This window comes from Cololabis saira, chromosome 16 (assembly GCF_033807715.1).
Source record: "Cololabis saira isolate AMF1-May2022 chromosome 16, fColSai1.1, whole genome shotgun sequence".
NCBI classification, from domain to species: domain Eukaryota; kingdom Metazoa; phylum Chordata; class Actinopteri; order Beloniformes; family Belonidae; genus Cololabis; species Cololabis saira.
In genome coordinates, this window is record NC_084602.1 from 32831653 (window position 1) to 32845921 (window position 14269).

Sequence of the window (14269 nt, forward strand, 5' to 3'; positions counted from 1 at the left end):
GTAATAGGATTTAGTTCATTAGATAAAAGCTTTACACAAGGACTAATACATTCAAGTTAAAAGAAAAACATGTTAATGTATAATAATAAATGAATGTAAATAGCCATAAAAAAGGGGCTGTAAATACCAGGGATTTCTCTGAATGTAAATTTGTGGTTTCCAACCTTTTTATGTGTGGTAGCAGAGTCACATTTCAGACGTGTAGGATAAAAGCCCACAAATTCTTATTTTTCCCTAAACGTGTAAACTAATGTGGTACTTTTGGATTACTTTCGTAAAAAATGATCTGAAAACCTCTTTCATCGCTGCAGCAAGGAGTTGGAGATGCTACAAACAACAACAAAAACAATAATCATAATAATCTCTTTCAAGAGTTGATACAAATTACTGTCATCATCCTCATGTCCTCTCATGGTTTGTCCCTGCCGTGCCAAATATTTGATTGAACTTGCAATTTTCTACGGACAGTGCCTTTTATTTTGCTTGGTGATTTGCCAGAGCTCTGGACGACTGTGCACCTACAGGGTGACTTTCCTGTGCAGTCATAGAAACAGCACGATGGTGTGTATGACTCTTATCATGGGCTTTACATTTTTCAAAAGCTTTTTTCCTATTTTTAAATCCAGAAGTGATAAAGGTGCTCTCTGGTGGGACTTTGTCCTGGTAAAGTACATTGCAATCAAAACACAAACCCCCCTCTTTCTGCACTGCATCATAATGTAGCCAGAGAAAGTCCTTGTACCACTTTTGTGTGATACTCTCTCTTAGCTGCTCCTAAACATATATAAGGGCTTCAGAGGTTCAGCTCCTGAGCATAAAGGTGGCCCATTTTAAAACTAAATGGGACATTTAGTCCCCCTGGTTCCTCTGCCTATGCTATGACCACAATACAATACAGCTTTGACTTAATAAAACTTTAAGGTCAAGCCGGTATCTGGCTCAATTTAGACAAATTATTAATATTATGTATTGTTGAGTTAAGATTTTGAGTTATTTAGCTTTATTAGATAGAGAAAGGAAACGATCATAGTCCACATGACCGTATTTACGACTGAAATGTATGTAAGAAACGACAATGCATCTATTAAAAACTTAAACAAAGCATTACAAAATTATATATATATATATATATATATATATATATATATATATATATATATATATATATATATATATATATATATATATATATATATAGATATATATAGATATAGATATATAATATACACATACTATAAGTATAGGCTCTCCTGAAATATGTTTTCTTTTGCAATAAAGAAACGTGTGAATAAATCAATTTAATTTTGAATTGATAAAGCAGATAAGTGATTTATGCTCATGTAGTGTAAAACTGATGATGAATGATAATGCCCTGAACACATCTCAAAACACAAACACAATATAATCTGGGATGTTAGGGCCAATAGGGGCGGATCTTGCTAACCTGCCATGCTGCTTGGTCCTGTCACTCATAGACGTATATACATATACCTATATATACATATATGTCTATGCTGTCACTGGCCAATCTCATTTCCATAGAAACAAGGATCTGCTCAAACTGGCAGTAGACGTGACGTCATCTCCAACGCTCCCTGGCCGCAGCTGTTTGCCGGCCGGCCACTGAATGTTGGAGCGATTGTGATCACGGCGACGTCCTCAAATAAAACACAGAGGGAAAAAGAACAGAGAGAAAGAAAAAAAACACTTCTCTCAACCTGCATCTCTCTGCAAGGCAGAAAACATTTAGAAGACGCTCCATTTCTTCCAGGATGTTGTGTTGAAGGTCATGACCTCCAGCCTGCTGTGCAGCTCCTGCAGGCCACTGAAATCAGTGTTGATGTTTGTTAGAGGTCCTTCTGAGCCCTTTGAGCCATTTCAGGTAAGTTTGCTTTTGAAGTTTGCCAAACTGACTGATTAGATTATTCCCATTAATAATTACTTTTCAAGTGGCAGAACAGCCCTTTCAGTTGACTGTTAACTGATAAATAATATCAACTTTTACTTGTTTCTTTGCAGACAGACTAAACCTAGATCATTTTTCTTTGCGTAGTTCATTCAATTAATTAACATCCATCCATTTTTAAAATGTAAAAACAAATAAATTAAAGAGTTTTTACCAAATCTTTTTGGTAGACGGTATCCTACCATCCTGGGAGCGATTAAGGATTTCAGTTGTTATTCCTCCTACAAACGTCTTTAGGAATGCAGCACTGTGGGCTTGTCGGCGTCACATACTTCACGTTCTCTGTTGGTCTTCTGTTGGTCAGAACTGCACTCGAACCACTTCTTCCCTCATTTACGTACGCAAAATGATCCCATTTAGATAAGAGTTCAATGTTGGGAATTGCATTTAACAGCCATTTATCATGAAGGAAGAAGTAGTTATTTTGTGATATATGCTGAAAGAAAACCTATGCACCAGATAATAAACAATAAAATAAAGTAGAACAAAAATAAAGCAGGTCAAGGTGCCAAAAGCCAAGAAAAAAAACTGTTTTAAGCTGTGATTTAGGAGACTCCAACAAAAGAGGTCCGTCTGGTTTGAAAAGGAACCACAACAGCGAAAGCCTGGGTCCCCAAAGGCCCGGTAAAGCAAACAAATGAGGGGGAAAAAAAGCTCTAATAACTGAAACGTGATGGGTACATATTTGCCATCTTCCTTGCTTGTTTTTTTCTTTCTTATGACTGTCAAAGACCCCACTTAGTAAATAGGGTTAAAACAAATCTCTGAATTGGGTTCACTAAATAAGTTATTTGAAGTTCTGGCTTGACTACTATAATTTTTAAAATGTGGTTCCAACCCATGAAGATCAGAAACCGGTGAGTTGTTCCTGTACGTTGTGGATGTTCTCTTACGCGCTGGAGTTCCTGTTCATGCTGACGTTCATGCCTGTGAAGGTGCTTCATGTTTAATCAACAGTTCTAGTTAAAAACTCAAACGATCATGAAACAGAAACACAAATACAGAAGTTTGTGAGCAAATTCAAAGAATCATACACAGAGAAAGATCTGACAAGAGCCTTAAAAAGATGATTTTTGCACTTTTTAATGGATTGTATTTATGTTTTAAAACTGCACAAATTGCGTTTAGTTTCCCAACACCACGTTCACGTTCCACCACAGTTTTTTTTCCCATATCCTTTGGCCTGCTAACAAAGAAATGATTTGATTTGTCCTTTTAATACTTGATGGCAACAGCATGGTGTGCATGAATAAAACATTACATTGTCTGTGGGCATTTTTTTTTGCCATACAGTCCTCACATGGGAGTCTCAGAGAGCAGCAATTAAATCCAGTAATATTTTGAATACGTCAGCATTAATGGTAAACGTCCATATGGGTTTTAAAAAGAAAGAAATCCACCAACTTTAACTGTTATGTCAGATCATACTCATGAATCCCCGTTAGTTCTGTGAATACTTAAACAAAAAAAACAGATGCAAATAACAGTCATTACAAACGCAGCCCCACCCTAACTTATATGAAAGAACAAAACAAAAAACAAGCAAATTGAATCCCAGATTTATTTTCTAATGTTAAATCAACCCGAAGTATTCTGTTATACTCACGATGAGAGAGAAGGAATAATAACCACAAATGTTGTACGGGCCATAAAAATGTCATTAAAAAAACAAAACAAAAAAATCATACAGCACTTTTTCTTATTCAGGAAACCTCAGTACAAGTTCTTTTCTTTTATATTTTTATTTGTCTTATGCTCCTTAATATGTTTCAAACTTTTTCCTTTAATTAAGACAAAAAAGGGGGAAAAAAACCAAAGGTCTTGGTCTTTAGGAGTTGTACACTAACGTCTTTCACAATGTCTTTCTTAAATCGTCTGATCCTTAAAACAAGCTCGGTTGAACAACACAACATTGGACCTATTTCATTATTTATTTGACAAAAAAGAAGCCAAAATGTGTAGCACTGTGTAAAAAAAAAACTAAGCAAATCAGTTTTTCTTTGTCACTGAAGAATGTTCTCCAGCCTACCTGGAAATGGCCTTATAATCTTCTCTGCAAAGCTGGTGTTCCACAACTGCTTCGATAAGGCCACGTTTCCACGACAACATCATTTTGTGTCTGTTTTGTTGAAGTATGGTTCACAGAATGCAAAAGCGTAGGACTTCTAATTGGCTGGATAACAATTCCTTGGATGCTTTCATTTGCATGAGCTTGGTCTGAACTCTGACCTTTGGACTTGCTGCCCAAATACACCAACTTCCCAAACTGCATTGCACACAGAAGAAGAGTGGGGTCCATGCAATGCAACCCATTCTGTGCCTGCAGTGGGTAAGATTACTGCATCAACTCACACCTAGATCCTCCAGAGAAAACTGCCACGACGTCTGCTTTTACAGAGATGCTCACAATCAATTTATCAAGTATATCTAGTACTCGAGTTGAGGGGAGTTGAGGGGGGATGGCATCCCCCCTGAAATTAAAACGGTCCAAATCATCCCCCCTGTAAAACTGCCATCCCCCCCTTCCATCCCTTATGTCATTTCATCAATGAATGTGGTTTTACTGCTATTTCAACATTTAGAGTCATCACCAGAAAAATAACAAAAAATAACTTATTTGACAATTTCTACCTGTTTCAAGTAAATTTTCACTTGAAATAAGTAGAAAAATCTGCCAGTGGGACAAGATTTATCTTCTCATTACAAGCAAAAAAATCTTGTTCCACTAGCAGATTTTTCTGCTTATTTTAAGTGAAAATCTACTTGAAACAGGTGAAAATTGTTTTTTTTCCCAGTGATGAGTCTTGTTTTAAGTGTAATGAGATTTTTTTACTAAAATGAGACATTTTAACTAGAAATAAGACAAATATTCTTGTTAAGATTTTGAGTTTTTGCAGTGATCCATTTTACTTATCCTGTGAAGGACAGAGTCATATTGATAAGTTCAGAAAACTGTTTTTTATTGTTGTGTTTTGATGTATTTGATGTAAGTCCAGTGGATATTTAAAGCTTACAGAAGGCTGCATTTAACTGCTGCTATGTCATTCCTGCAGTATTTCTGCTGGTGTTTTGGTCAGTGCTATTATTTGTAATATATTATATTATTTTTAATCAGCACAAATTATCTGTCCCCATATGATAAAATCCACCATCCCCCCTGATTTTTTTTTACAACTCGAGTACTGAGTATATCTGATTAGGTGGCCGACTTACCATGTTCATTCTGATTGAAGCAGCATGGACGCACTAATCGTTTTAAACACTGACTTTTCATCTGGTTTAGGTTTTTACATAAACTATGCAAGCTCAATCAGCCTGGAAAAGACCAGAGGATTCTTTTTTTCTATGTCCTGATACATAAAACCGTAGAACCTTAGGCTCCCTTGTCCCAGCATTATGTACAATACAAAAGAGACGTTTCTTGCAACAAATAAGGCCACACGGGATAAACAATATAAAAAGGAACAACAGCCATCATCTCTGCCTCTGCTGGAGCCTGTCCCGGCTCTCTTCAGGTGAATTAACCTGACGCACGTGTTTCTGGACTGGGGGAGGACACATCACGTACGCATGGGGGGAAGAATATGGAAACTCCACACAGAAACCCCTGCTGGGACTGGAACCAGAAACCCTCATGCTGAGAGACGACAGTGCTAACCACAACCTCCATGCTGCCCGGGAAACAACAGAATAAATGATAGTATTTACAAATAAAACTAACAATGAGAGGCACTGAGTTGTATCTCCGTCCTTTGTAGAAAGTTTTTTTTTTTTTTGAACCAGCATTTTATAAATCACAAGAAAATTAAAAAACAAAACAAAACAAAAATCACAATAAAATATATGTGCTGCAGGCGGGTTCCATCCTCAAATACCAGCATCAGCTTTCAGAACTCACACGAGTCAATGCTCCCCAGTCCAGGTGCTGAAGGTTCGATGGGTGACGACACTTTGACAGGTCAAATTAAAAAAACAAGGGAGTGGTGGCGTATGATAGTTGGGGTAACGAACTCTGACATTCCCTCCTTCCCCCCTATAATACCAGGGGTTTGTAAACTCATTGTGCATTTCTGTGATGAGGACATGACCACTGGAGAAACTAAACACAAGCGAGTTCTTTGCTCTGCGCTTTCAGTGTCTTTGTTCTTCCACCCTGATTAAAAAAGACAAAAAAACAAACAAACCATCTGTCTGCGTCAGTCTCCCCATGAAGAGGCTTTAGGTGACGTTTCTGTTGCAGAGAGAAATACGATGAGAATCATTCCCCCTCGGCCTTAGGGGTCGCTGAGCCCTGACGCTGCGCTGCTTCCTGCTCCTGCTGGACCTCCCGGACAGCCAGGATACGTGTGAGCATGCTCTGCAGGGTGCTGGCGGCGAGCGGCTGAGACGTGTACCAGTGGGAGCTGAGACGGTAGAAGAGCAGACACAGTCATTCCATTCAGTTTCATGTTATGAGCAGGTTGATGTGTTTGCAGTGCAGAACTGTAGTTTCTCCCTCATCAGAGGTGTCAAAAGTATTCACATTCATTACTCAGGTAGAAGTATACATACTTGAGTTTAAAAATACTCCTGTAGAAGTTGAAGTATCAACTCAAGTTTTTTACTCAAGTAAAAGTATAAAAGTACTGGTTTCAAAACTACTTAAAGTATAAAAGTAAAAGTAATGTAAGGGGGAAAAAAGCCATTACGGACAAAAGCCATTGAAAATGAAGCATCTTAGTATAATGCAAATATATTAAAGAACCATATATGTGTACTATTGAGCATTAACATGTGTTTCAGAGAGCAGGAGATATGATGACTAGTTGCCTATAAGTATTGTAATGGTGCAAAAAGTCAAACTTCAGAGGCATGTTATCATTTATCCTAACCTTTATTGGAATGTACATCCAAGTTTAGTTGCAGGAATCTGAGGGAACGGATGTAAGAACAAAACTGGACAAGAACATCTGAAACAACCACAACCAAATTCACTCTATCCGGATGGAGCAATTTAACTGGATAGTTTTGTTTTTAAAGGCCGAAATGAAATAGAGTAACGAGGCTGTTTTTAAAATGTAAGGAGTAAAAAGTACAGATAATTACGTGGAAAATGTAAGGAGTAAAAGTAAAAAGTCGTCTGAAAAATAATTACTCCAGTGAAGTATAGATAACCAAAATTTCTACTTAAGTAAGGTAACAAAGTATTTGTACTTCGTTACTTGACACCTCTGTCCCTCATCCATCAAGTGGTATCTGTTTTCAAAAACCTGGAAGGTTCAGGTTAAAAGACATTCATTTGTTCTTGGTTTCTCTAGAAAAATAGACATCAAAGCTCATCAGTGGAAAAAAAAACATACAAAACCACTTCAGAGAAGCGGTTCAGTTATTAGGTTTAGGGGGCAATCACTTTTTCACACAGGGCTATGTAGGTTTGGACCCCCCCCCCCTTAATAATAAAAACCTTCCTTTAAAAACTGCATTTTGTGTTTACTTGTGTTATCTTTATCTAATATTTAAATTTGTTTGAGGATGTGAAACATTTAAGTGTGACAAACATGCAAAAAAATAAGAAATCAGGAAGGGGGCAAACACTTTTTCCACACAACTGTATATAGAGAATTAACGGTTTATATATACATAAACCTTTATTTAAATGTTCTGCCACCCACAGGAATTGAAATAAAATTAAATTAAAGCATATAATGACTTTCACTTTGTCTGATGTTGGAGTAACGTGAGGAGTGAGTTTCATCATTGGGATATTAGTCCTCTAACTGTTTCCTAACGTTCATAAACCACAGATTTAACTAAAAACTTAAATCCCACACTCTGAGTCGATGGGAGACTTTTTGTTAACAATGAATAGAGCTCATCACCTAGCTGGCTTACTTTTAATCTCGAGACGACTGTCAAACCTAAGCTTTAACCATGTTTACCCGGAACTTAGCCACTAAATACTCTGCTATTTGTATTTGTGGGAGGTTTTGCTGTAAATCACAAGTTGAGGCTGACCTGTGCGTGTGGACATCTGTTTCAGGTTGGAGGTAAAACACATCTGGACGATTCTTCACAGATTCTGGGCTGTTGGGGAGCAAGAAGACAAAGTTTAGTTCTCTCAACAGCAGCAGTGTGTGTGTGTGGTGTGTGTGTGTGTGTGTGTGTGTGTGTGTGTGTGTGTGTCTCACCATCTCGAGAGGTAGAACTCGTAGAGGCGGACAGGACAGTGCAGGGGGTTGGTCTGGTTTTCAACCATCTCTAGGTCTCCCTCGTTCTCCGGCTGCCGTTTCCGGCGTCGCTCTTCACACAACAGGAACCAAACCACCGTTATTTTCATCACACCGAAATCCACATTTATATTTTATTATAGCAATTTCATATTTTAATGTACTCTGAAAACATCAACCATATCCCACTGCACACTGCAAAAATGAATTTCTAAGAAAGGAAAAAAGGACATGCTCCGAGAAAATTGGAAAAACTATTTTAAACAGTTTTGTTGATTTTAGAAAACCGGTCAAGAACATTTTTGTTAGGCGAAAGAAAAGGCTAATTTCTTTTTTTGCAGTGCAGTTAAAAAATATCTTTTCCAACTTAAAAGTGCTAGATATACACGAAATTAAAAAAAATTTTTTTTACATTGACACCAAAAAACAAAATTGTGTATTAACAGTAAATGTTATGTTCTTTACAGACTTCTGTTTATCTAACTCTTCTCTAAAAAGGTGATTTATAAACATAAATCATATTTATTGTTGTACATTAGAAGTAAATAACATAATTTATCTTATTTCAGAAACCCACAGGTTAACCATTTCTTCTTTTAGAAATTCTTAACTTTTGGTTCTTTACTGTATTTTAGCTTAAAGGCTTTAGTCAGTCATCATCAGAGCATCAGAGCGTCTGCAGAAGATGGACCTTGTCTGCAGACTTCCTGGAGGTAAAGTCTCACCCCAGAAAACAGAACCGTCCAGCAAAGATGACGGAGGGCGAAATGAAGAAGTGCCCTGAGGGAAACCCGGTCCCACGACAATGGGAGAGGAGGTACTAACTGTACTAACTGTATTTGAGCTGGAATCAATACCACATACAGGACTGTCTCAGAAAATTTGAATATTGTGATAAAGTTCTTTATTTTCTGTAATGCAATTAAAAAAACAAAAATGTCATACATTCTGGATTCATTACAAATCAACTGAAATATTGCAAGCCTTTTATTATTTTAATATTGCTGATTATGGCTTACAGTTTAAGATTAAGATTCCCAGAATATTCTAATTTTTTTAGATAGAATATTTGAGTTTTCTTAAGCTGTAAACCATGATCAGCAATATTAAAATAATAAAAGGCTTGCAATATGTCAGTTGATTTGTAATGAATCCAGAATGTATGACATTTTTGTTTTTGTAATTGCATTACAGAAAATCACAATATTCTAATTTTCTGAGAGAGTCCTGTACTACAACGTGCACTTGGGCATGGTCATGTTTACTGATGAGTGAGTGGAGAGCAAGACAACCAGAAGAAAAATAAGCAGACCTATTCGCTGGCTGTCATTACTGTATTCACATGTGGACATTTTTTGGACTCCCTGCTTGATGCTGATCAACTTTATGCTCATGGTCTGGTGATTATTTCCCCAGAATAGTTTAAATATCATTAAATGTTTTTTCCTGACAAAAATGTTCTGTGTAGACAATGGTTATGATTGAAATTACCTGTCTGTTCCCAGCCAGACGTGGCTGCGCTGCTTCTCTGGTAATGGAGGTAGAAGACTTTGCCGGTTTTGCTGCAGGGTTTGGAGCGGCGGGTGAAGTTGGAGAAGGACAAGCGTCGCTGGTGCGCCAGGGTGGTTAGGTGGAAGTTTTTGGTACAGAAGAAAAGCAGCGTGTTCAGCAGAACGATAGGCGAGTATGCACCGAGCTGTTTACACTCCCACAGGTACGACTCCTCCACTCGGGAGGGGAGGATGCAACCTGGAGGAGGAAGGGGAGGTTTGTCTTGCTGCTGTTCAGTGTAGTCAGCGTAAAGCTCCCACGCTTTCTCCCTGGTGTCCACTAAATAACACCGAGGTGTGTGGTGAAACTTACACAAATCATTCAGGTACAGAGCAGAAAAATAAGCTGAGTTGTATGGGCTCAAATTAAAGCCATAAATATTTTGTATCTGTAAATAAACTTTGTACTTGTAGAAATATTTTGTGCGTGTGCAAAAAATATTTGTAATTGTAAAAAATATTTGTACTTGTAGAAATATTTTGTGTGTGTGCAAAAAATATTTGTACTTGTAGAAATATTTTGTGCATGTGCAAAAAAAAATGGTACTTGTAGAAATATTTTGTGCATGTGCAAAAAATATTTGTACTTGTAGAAATATTTTGTGCATGTGCAAAACATATTTGTAGCTGTGGAATTAATTATTATTAATTAACATTGGATATACAAAGCTACAAACTTTTTTTACAAAAGCTACACTTTTTTGCGCACGCACGAAATATTTCTACAAGTACAAATATGTTTTGCAAGTACAAATATTTTTTGGACACGCACAAAATATTTTTACAAGTACAAATATTTTTTGCAAGTAAAAATATTTTTGCACGCGCACAAAATATTTCTACAAGTACAAAGTTTATTTACAGATACAAAATATTTATGGCTTTAATTTGAGCCCATAGAGTTGAAGGTAAATCTGTGGGTCTGGTGCTGTTATTAAAATCTATCAAGCCTTCAGACTCCTTGTTAAATTATACATACTGATTAATTAAACTTTTAAATTCGACTATGCCAGTAGCGGTGCAGATGTAGTATAGCCTGCAAGGATACTGTAAACAAGTTAAGACCCAAAGTAAATACTCTTAATGACTGTTGCAGGAGAAAAGACAAGCATTATTTCATCAAGAATGATCAAAGCTTGATGTCAGTGAAGGTACCACTTTGTAGCAGCTTAGGTTTCCAGAGCTGAAGCATCCAACTGATCTCGCCGGCAAACTGGCAGTACAGCTCATCAGTGAAGATGTTCTCTATCCGGCCCTGCATAAACAGATGCTGTACAAGAAGATGCAGCACTGAGTTACTACAGCAGGAGAAAGAGGGGAAACCAGTGACACAGTCATAAGTGTACCTGCTGTATCCCCAGACAGAGGTAGAAGATGCTGTCCGGGCTGTAACTCTCCCCGTTTGGCCGTCGTACTTCCTTGATGAAGCGAGACAGGCCAAAGCTCAGCTCAGCAGAGTTGCACTCAACGATGTCTTCTTTCAAGTCTATTCCACTGGCTGGAGATGCAAGGAATTCAAAAAGGAGATTTAGAAGACGGCTGATTAACTGACAGCGACTTCAACAAGCATCATGTCACATGACTGCTTACACTCTTGCGGCTGCTTGTTGCACTGTTGAACCCAGCTCTTCCAGGCGTTGACCCCGTACAGATGGTTCAGTTTAGAGGTGACCGGGGGCTTTAATGATCTCCGTTCTATTGAGACAGTTCGCCTGCGGCCCTGCATCAGCAGAAAGGTGTAAATGAGCAAAAGACGGACGTGACTGAAAAGCCTAGACATTCAGTACCAATCAGAATGGCTTCTCCTGACTTATAAAGATATTCTTCAGAGTAAATTCCCAAAAGTATGATTATTTACCAATTTTTCATAACTAAACAATTCCAAAGTCCATTTTTCTTCATTTTAACCATTGATTTGTGCTGGTGGGACTGTGCTTCATGTTATGTTCACATGAAAACTAGTTTTCTTAAAATGAGTGACATCTTCCTCTGAAATCCTTTGCTAAGAATTTGATTTCATCATTCCTCTGATTGACTGAACACCGGCATCCAAACCAGGGGATGCGAACAAGCCGCCACCACATTCTGCTGTAGGTAAACCTTCTCATCCCTTTTGGTCTTCATGTCATTTTTCTGCATCACTGAAAAGCGATGCCTTGGTCCAAAGTGTCCTGATGAAACAGGATATGTGGTCTTGTGCCTTTTGGAAGTGTTATATTTGTTAAGAATCATATTTTTTATTGTTTTAGATATCTCTCATCTTTAAGAGAACAAACTGGAGACAACCAGTGCCTTTTGATACAGAAGAAAGATCATTTACTTGTTAGTTACAGCCTGTCAACAGGGAATATCAGTATCAATATTTACTTGATCTATCGATCTTTGAGGAATTCATTTAAATCCACAAAAATAATAGTAGTTTTATTCATCTTATTTTAGTTTTATTCATTTTATTTTAAAGCACTGATCGGAGTAGCCCCTTAAATTTTGTTGTGTTGTGTTGATACATAATGACGAATAAAACTTCTATTCTATTCTATTCTATTGTATTCTATTCTATTCTATAATGCCAATAATTGAGTTCAGTATAAGCTGAATATCTTCAGTTTTCATTAATTATTAATATTTGAAACCCTTGATTCATCAATGAGTTTTCATAGACAAGTACTTTTGAACAATTTCAAATATTCTGATTACAGATTGGTTTATTTAGATTTATCGCTGAAGACATTCAACATTTTGAGCATTTTAAGTTTTGAAATTTAAGATTTTTACTAAGTGAACTGGATCTGTGGTCTTGGCATGAGTTTAGTTAAAAAATAAAGCAGGATAAGTGAAAAATGTAAACATTTTAAATGAGGGTGAAGATATAATTCGTCCATCAAGTCGTACCCGTTTACGGCCAGAAGAACCTTCTCTGGTTCTCTTCACTCCTCGCTTTGGAACAACTGACTTCTGATCCAGTGATTCTGCAAAACACACGCACACACACACACACACACACACGCACACACACACACACACACACACACACACACACACACACACACACACACACACACACACACACACACACACACACACACACACACACACACACACACGCACACACACACACGAACCCTGTGAGCATTTGTACGTACCGTTGACTGTCTTTGATCTTCTATACCGGGGTCGGCAACCCGCGGCTCTAGAGCCGCATGCGGCTCTTTAGTGCCGCCGTAGTGACTCCCTGGAGCTTTTTCAAAAATGATTGACCTTTTTTTTCCCTTCTTTTTTTATTTTTTCTTCTTTTTTTCCCTCTTTTTTTTCTTCTTTTTTATTTATTTTTCGATTTTTTTCTTGTTTTTTTTCTTTTTTCTCTTTTTCTTCCTTTCCTTTTTATTCTCAACATTTCGACTTTTTTCTCGAGATTGTACTTCAACATTAATCTCGACATTGCTACTTTTTTCGATATTGACTTTTGATTTTTTCTCGAAGTGCATAATGAACAAAAAATCTTCCCCCAGTTATAACTAATATAGAAACATGCAGCATGTGTTGTCTTCATTCTAAGGCTGATACAAGACTTTTCATTTTTTGCGGCTCCAGACATATTTGCTTTTTGTGTTTTTGGTCCAATATGGCTCTTTCAACATTTTGGGTTGCCGACCCCTGTTCTATACAGTATTTAGACAGTGTAAATACTTAAAAAACTGACAATTAAACAATTAAATTAACAAACAAAAGTATTGATAACTGGAAAACGTGTGAATGTCATTCCTCACCTGGGGGGAAGTCAGTTTCCAAGTCCATCAGAGGTGAGGAGGGAGGCTGGTCTTTGGCACTGGTGGCAGCAGAATCGCTCATCTCTGGCTTGTTGCCGAGCTCAGTGTCGTCTGGCTCTTTGCTCTTAACTGAACATTTATCAAAGAGCAGGTCATCTTGTGCTGGACTGGGGGTCTTCTCTTCTTCATGGGTTGTGGGTGGGACCTCATCAGACTTCATGCCTTTGTTAAATGAAGAACTGCTCTGCTCTGCAGCACACACACGTGCACATTCATACAAAATCATTAAGAAGCACTTGTATTGCATTTAAACAATCATAAACACATGTACACAGGGACTTTGTCTTTTTATGACTTGAAAATATACAGAGGTGTCAAGTAACAAAGTACAAATACTATGTTACCTTACTTAAGTAGAAATTTTGGTTATCTATACTTCACTGGAGTAATTATTTTTCAGACGACTTTTTACTTTTACTCCTTACATTTTCACGCAATTATCTGTACTTTTTACTCCTTACATTTTAAAAACAGCCTCGTTACTCTATTTCATTTTGGCCTTTAAAAAAAAACTATCCAGTTAAATTGCTCCATCCGGATAGAGTGAATTTGGTTGTGGTTGTTTCAGATATTCTTGTCCAGTTTTGTTCTTACATCCGTTCCCTCAGATTCCTGCAACTAAACTTGGATGTACATTCCAATAAAGGTTAGGATAAATGATAACATGCCTCTGAAGTTTGACTTTTTGCACCATTACAATACTTATAGGCAACAAGTCAT

General features: G+C 37.4%; 1 protein-coding gene across 8 annotated transcripts in view; it reads right to left on the reverse strand.

The window, feature by feature from the left end:
• Nucleotides 1–4761: 4761 nt before the first annotated feature.
• LOC133461870 (zinc finger MYM-type protein 4-like) overlaps nucleotides 4762–14269 on the reverse strand; it is a 37343-nt gene continuing 27835 nt past the window's right edge. For 6 of the 8 annotated variants that reach the window (XM_061742847.1, XM_061742845.1, XM_061742843.1 and 3 more), the window contains 9 exons: nucleotides 13490–13738; nucleotides 12615–12691; nucleotides 11313–11442; nucleotides 11069–11220; nucleotides 10878–10992; nucleotides 9664–9921; nucleotides 8134–8245; nucleotides 7961–8029; nucleotides 4762–6369 (listed from right to left, as the gene is read on the reverse strand). In XM_061742847.1, the coding sequence (XP_061598831.1) occupies nucleotides 6225–6369; nucleotides 7961–8029; nucleotides 8134–8245; nucleotides 9664–9921; nucleotides 10878–10992; nucleotides 11069–11220; nucleotides 11313–11442; nucleotides 12615–12691; nucleotides 13490–13738 (1307 nt within the window). In that variant the 3' untranslated portion in view covers nucleotides 4762–6224. The remainder of the gene's footprint in view (nucleotides 6370–7960; nucleotides 8030–8133; nucleotides 8246–9663; nucleotides 9922–10877; nucleotides 10993–11068; nucleotides 11221–11312; nucleotides 11443–12614; nucleotides 12692–13489; nucleotides 13739–14269) is intronic. The other 2 variants (XM_061742842.1, XM_061742840.1) reach the window with 2 other exon arrangements.